The 6,257-nt window shown below is 48.8% G+C and overlaps 2 protein-coding genes across 2 annotated transcripts; one reads left to right on the forward strand and one right to left on the reverse strand.

Moving 5' to 3' along the window:
- Positions 1–1,146: 1,146 nt before the first annotated feature.
- On the forward strand, positions 1,147–1,594 carry LOC122924234 (histone H2B 1.1). Its single transcript, XM_044275162.1, has one exon. The coding sequence runs from the start codon at positions 1,176–1,178 to the stop codon at positions 1,554–1,556; it is 381 nt and encodes a 126-aa protein (XP_044131097.1). The 5' UTR covers positions 1,147–1,175; the 3' UTR covers positions 1,557–1,594.
- A 613-nt stretch (positions 1,595–2,207) lies between these two features.
- Positions 2,208–3,209, reverse strand: LOC122924230 (histone H4). The gene has a single exon (XM_044275157.1). The coding sequence runs from the start codon at positions 3,047–3,049 to the stop codon at positions 2,738–2,740; it is 312 nt and encodes a 103-aa protein (XP_044131092.1). The 5' UTR covers positions 3,050–3,209; the 3' UTR covers positions 2,208–2,737.
- Between the last annotated feature and the right edge of the window lie 3,048 nt (positions 3,210–6,257).

The following is a 6,257-nucleotide window of genomic DNA, read 5'->3' on the forward strand; positions in this document are numbered from 1 at the left end:
ATGGGACCTCTCTCCTCTGCCTGGGTGCCTGGGCCTAATCATCTGACAATGGAATGTTCCAGTGGTGGGTGACGTGAAGCCAGATTCTCTGCTATATAATGTAGACTGATTTTCTGCTGACATGAAAACTGATTCTCTGTTACGGGACCTCTCTCCTCTGCCTGGGTGCTGGGCCTAAATATCTGACAATGGACTGTTGCAGTGGTGGGTGACGTGAAGCCAGATTCTCTGCTATGACATGAAGACTGATTCTCTGCTGACATGAAGCCAGATTCTCTGTTACGGGACCTCTCTCCTCTGCTTGGGTGCCGGGGCCTAAATATATGACAATGGACTGTTCCAGTGGTGGGTGACGTGAAGCCAGATTCTCTGCTATGGGACCTCTCCCCAATTGATATTGGTTAATTTTTATTTATTTTATTATTCATTTCCCTATCCACATTTGTTTGCAGGGGATTTACCTACATGTTGCTGCCTTTTGCAGCCCTCTAGCCCTTTCCTGGGCTGTTTTACAGCCTTTATAGTGCTGAAAAGTTTGGGTTCGGGATGAAGTTCGGGTCGGGTTCGGATCCCGAACATTTCCGGTAAGTTCGGCCGAACTTCTCGAACCCGAACATCCAGGTGTTCGCTCAACTCTAGTCAATAAGTTATTCCAGTAAGTCTTCTATTTCCACAGATAAAGAAGGCAGTACCGGTATATATATGTGTATAGTGTCACTTGCCTGTGTTGCTATGTTATTCGGACTCCTTCCTGATCTTCCTGGTGCTTGTGTTGTCGGGTGGTTATGATAGCTGTATCTTCAGGTTTCAACTTACGAACGCGCACGGTCCCGGCCGGTGACACGTGCACGGGAGGGGAACCCAGGCTGGTGATCCACGAGGATGCTGCTTTCGTGCGACGTCACACTCAGGATGGATGCTCTCTAGGACCAGAATACTTCCAACGCGTTTCGAAATTGCTGAATTTCTTCATCAGGGAACCAGAAATCAGCGCCAATGAGCGGATCATCTGGAAATGACACTGGGGGCACGCCCCCTCTTCTCCACCAATAGGAAGCCGTCTCTCTCCAGCCCACCTTACCTGCGGCCGCAATAAAAGGAGCTGCGCGGGGCTGCGCGGGGCTTCTCTTCATTACTGATCTCCGCTCTGCAGCAGTGACAACCGAGCTCCCAGCATGCCCGAGCCCGCCAAGTCCGCCCCAGCGCCCAAGAAGGGCTCCAAGAAAGCCGTCACCAAGGTTCAGAAGAAGGACGGCAAGAAGAGGAGGAAGAGCAGGAAGGAGAGCTATGCCATCTACGTCTACAAGGTGCTGAAGCAGGTGCACCCCGACACCGGCATCTCCTCCAAGGCCATGGGCATCATGAACTCCTTCGTCAACGACATCTTCGAGCGCATCGCAGGGGAAGCCTCCCGCCTGGCTCACTACAACAAGCGCTCCACCATCACCTCCCGGGAGATCCAGACCGCCGTGCGCCTGCTGCTGCCCGGAGAGCTGGCCAAGCACGCCGTCTCCGAGGGCACCAAGGCCGTCACCAAGTACACCAGCGCCAAGTGAGCGCCCCCCGCTCTCCGGACCCAAAGGCTCTTCTCAGAGCCCCCACCCTGTCTCCAGCGGAGCTGCTCCCGTGTCTCCCCGTTCTCACAGTGGCTGCGGTTTCCTCACTGTCAGCTAGATGAGATGCGGTACCGCTAGTGGAAGTTACAATACAAGCTACCCTCCTCCATGCCCATTCACTACTCCCATCCTCCTCCTCCATGCCCATTCACTACTCCCATCATCCTGCTCCATGCCCATTCACTGCTCCCATCATCCTCCTCCATGCCCATTCACTGCTCCCATCATCCTCCTCCATGCCCATTCACTGCTCCCATCATCCTCCTCCATGCCCATTCACTGCTCCCATCATTCTCCTCCATGCCCATTCACTACTCCCATCATCCTCCTCCATGCCCATTCACTACTCCGATCATCCTCCTCCATGCCCATTCACTACTCCCATCATCCTCCTCCATGCCCATTCACTACTCCGATCATCCTCCTCCATGCCCATTCACTACTCCCATTATCCTCCTCCATGCCCATTCACTACTCCCATCATCCTCCTCCATGCCCATTCACTACTCCGATCATCCTCCTCCATGCCCATTCACTACTCCGATCATCCTCCTCCATGCCCATTCACTGCTCCAATCCTCCTCCTCAGTGTGGCGCTCCCTGGGGACAGGCTGTGCGGCCGCTCAGGACAGGAGGACGAGGCTCCGCTCCTACGGGCACATAACGGCTGAGGGGTCCAGAGCTCTGCTATTGGCTGGGAGAGCTCAGGATCTCGTCGCTCATTTGAATTTCCCGCCTATAGTTGAGCTGCTGATCTACAGGAGGAGCCGGTCATGTGACCCGTACCAGCGCCGCTCATTGGCGTCCCGGTCTCTGCAGCTCCGGGACGGATTAACCCCTCAGTCTCCGAGCACAGCTCGTCTTGTGGCTGCGGGGGCAGGAGCGATGGAGAACACCCGGGGCTCGGGATTTACATTACTGGGGCTTTCTGTATTGTAGAGCTCCGGCTGTACTGAGCACAGGGCGCCGCTGATCTCGGCCAATTGTCCGGCTCTCCGCCCCCTGATGTGCGGGCGGTGTTAACCCCTCAGTGGCTGAGCGCAGAAGGAGTTGTAGCTTCTCCCCGGGAAGATGTGGGCGGCTCTGAGAAGAGCCTTTGTGCTGTGAGGACGGAGGCAGCATTAACCCCCGAAGCCGTAGAGAGTGCGGCCCTGGCGCTTGAGCGCATAGACCACGTCCATGGCGGTGACGGTCTTCCTCTTGGCGTGCTCGGTGTAGGTGACGGCGTCCCGGATGACGTTCTCCAGGAAGACTTTCAGCACCCCGCGGGTCTCCTCATAGATGAGGCCGGAGATGCGCTTGACGCCTCCCCTGCGAGCTAGACGGCGGATGGCAGGCTTGGTGATGCCCTGGATGTTATCGCGGAGCACCTTCCTGTGCCGCTTGGCGCCGCCTTTCCCGAGCCCTTTCCCTCCTTTACCGCGACCAGACATCTTCTAGGTGTGAGCAGAAAGCAGTGACTGCTCAGCCCAGAGCCCTCCTTTATATGGAGCATGGGCGGACCTGGAGGAGAACTGCACGGAGAGGCTGGGGGCGGGACTGTTCCTGAACTCCAGGCCCCGCCCTCCCGCTCTGATTGGCTGAGCTCAGAAGTGCTGGAGGTTTTCATTTTCCAGCCTGTAAATTACATTATATTAAAGATTAAAGCCTCTATAATATATTATCAACCTCAACATTATATACCAGCCTCCATACTACCAGCCTCTGCATTACATTACAGCCTCCATATTATATTACCGGCCTCTACATTACAGTATAGCCTCCACATTACATTACAGCCTCCATATTATATTACCAGCGTCCATATTATATTACAGCCTCCATATTACCAGCCTGTAAATTACATCATATCCTCCACATTATATTAAAACATCTATATTTTATTATCAACCTCAACATTACATTACAGCCTCCATACTACCAGCCTCCACATTACATTACAGACTCCAAATTATACTACAGCCTCTATATAACATTACCGGCCTGCACATTATATCCTCTGCATTATATTAAAGTATCTATATTATATTACAGCCTCCATATTATATTAACAGTCATAACATTACCGGCCTCTACATTACATTACAGCCTTCATATTATATTACAGCCTCCACATTATATTACATCCTTCATATTACCGGCCTCTGCATTACATTACAGCCTCAATATTACATTACCCGCCTCCTCATTATATTACTGCTCCCTATTACCGGCCTCTACATTACAGTCTCCATATTACATTACCAGCCTCCATATTTCCAGCCTCCACATTTCATCACAGCCTCCATATTATAAGCCTCTACATTACATTTCAGCCTTCATACTACCAGCCTCCACAGTACATTACAGCCTCCACATTATATTACAGCCTCCATACTACCAGCCTCCACATTACATTGCAGCTTCTATATTACATTTCAGCCTCCATTTTATATTATCAACCTCAGCATTATATTGCAGCCTTCATATTTTCAGCCTCTACATTAAATTATAGCCTCCACATCATATTACAGCCTCTATATTACCAGCCTCCACATTAGATTACAGCCTCCATGTTACATTTCCAGGCTTCGTATTACCGGCCTCTACATTACAGTCTCCATGTTACATTACCGGCCTCCACATTATATTACAGACTTCATATTATCAGCCTCCACATTATATTACAGCCTTCATATTACCAGCTTCTGCATTACATTACAGCATCCAAATTATATTACAGCCTCTGTATTAATGGCCTCTACATTACAGTCTACATGTTACATTACCAGCCTCCATATTATATTACAGACTCCATATTACCATTCTCCACATTGCATCACTGCTTCCACAATATTTTACAGCCTTCATATTACCAGCCTCTGCATTACATTACAGCCTCCAAACTATATTACAGCCTCCATATTACCAGCCTCCACTTAACATTTCCTGTCTCTATGTTACATTACTGGCCTCCATGTTACATTACAGCCTCTGTATTACTGGCCTCTACATTACAGTCTACATGTTACATTACCAGCCTCCACATTATATTACAGACTCCATATTACCGTCCTCTACATTACATCACAGCCTAAACATTATGTTACAGCCTCCATATTTTCAGCCTCCACATTATATGACAGCCTCCATATAACTAGCCTCCACATTACCAGCCTCTACATTACATTATAGCCTTCACATTATATTACAGCATCTATATTACCAACCTCCACATTACATTACAGCCTCTGTATTATATTACCTGCCATTTCCAGCCTTCATATTACCGGCCTCTACATTACAGTTTCCATGTTACATTACCAGCCTCTACATTACCGTCCTCTACATTACATCACAGCCTAAACATTAAATTACAGCCTCTATACTGCCATTCTCCAAATTATATTACAGACTCCATATTACCAGCCTCTACTTAACATTACCGGCCTCTATGCAACATTACCGGCATCCACATAATATTACAGCCTCCGTATGACCGCCTCTACATTACAGTCTCTATGTTACATTACCGGACTCCACATTATGTTACAGACTTCATATTATCGTCCTCTACAGCCTCCATATTTTCAGCCTCCATATTACTAGCCTCTACATTACATTACAGTCTCTATACTACCAGCCTCCACATTACATCACAGCCTCCACATTATATATACCGTGCGCTCCATCCATTGTTCTCACCGTGCACTCCATCCATTGTTCTCACCGTGCGCTCCATCCATTGTTCTCACCGTGCGCTCCATCCATTGTTCTCACCGTGCGCTCCATCCATTGTTCTCACCGTGCGCTCCATCCATTGTTCTCACCGTGCGCTCCATCCATTGTTCTCACCGTGCGCTCCATCCATTGTTCTCACCGTGCGCTCCATCCATTGTTCTCACCGTGCGCTCCATCCATTGTTCTCACCGTGCGCTCCATCCATTGTTCTCACCGTGCGCTCCATCCATTGTTCTCACCGTGCACTCCATCCATTGTTCTCACCATGTGCTCCATCCATTGTTCTCACCGTGCGCTCCATCCATTGTTCTCACCGTGCGCTCCATCCATTGTTCTCACCATGTGCTCCATCCATTGTTCTTTTTTTATTTATTTATTTTTTTTATAAAATGTTTATTTTATTTAACGTAACATGGTATAGCAATAGATTCTGATCCGCCGTGCAAGGCGTGACAAGTACATAATTGTAACAGTAGCCAACATATCATATCACACACAACGGGTGACAAAAGTCTGGTATCTCGGTATTTAAGCAGTCACATCACACCACAGTAAATGAGTTGGAGTAGGTTGAACCCGGCAGCCGTTAATGTATACTGTGCCTACTATACACCCGGGAATAGAGCAATACATGATTATAGAGCCAGGTATACAAACAGGGAAGTCAGGGTTAGGTAATAGACATCTATATCTGACAAAATGGCTAGAGATTCCCTATGGACAATTCGGGTGTCTAAATTTTTGCCATAAATGCCACTGGCGTTGGAACTTAAGATGATTCCTAGCCTCCCATGAAGAGAGTTCCTCAAAACGGAAGATTTGGTCAATCTTTAGTTTCCATTGCTCTATGGAGGGAAGGGCGGTGGAGCCGAAACTTAGGAATCAGTAAACGAGCTGCAATTAGAAGCTGTTTAACAAGGA

This window comes from Bufo gargarizans, unplaced genomic scaffold (genome assembly GCF_014858855.1).
Source record: "Bufo gargarizans isolate SCDJY-AF-19 unplaced genomic scaffold, ASM1485885v1 original_scaffold_920_pilon, whole genome shotgun sequence".
Lineage (NCBI taxonomy): Eukaryota > Metazoa > Chordata > Amphibia > Anura > Bufonidae > Bufo > Bufo gargarizans.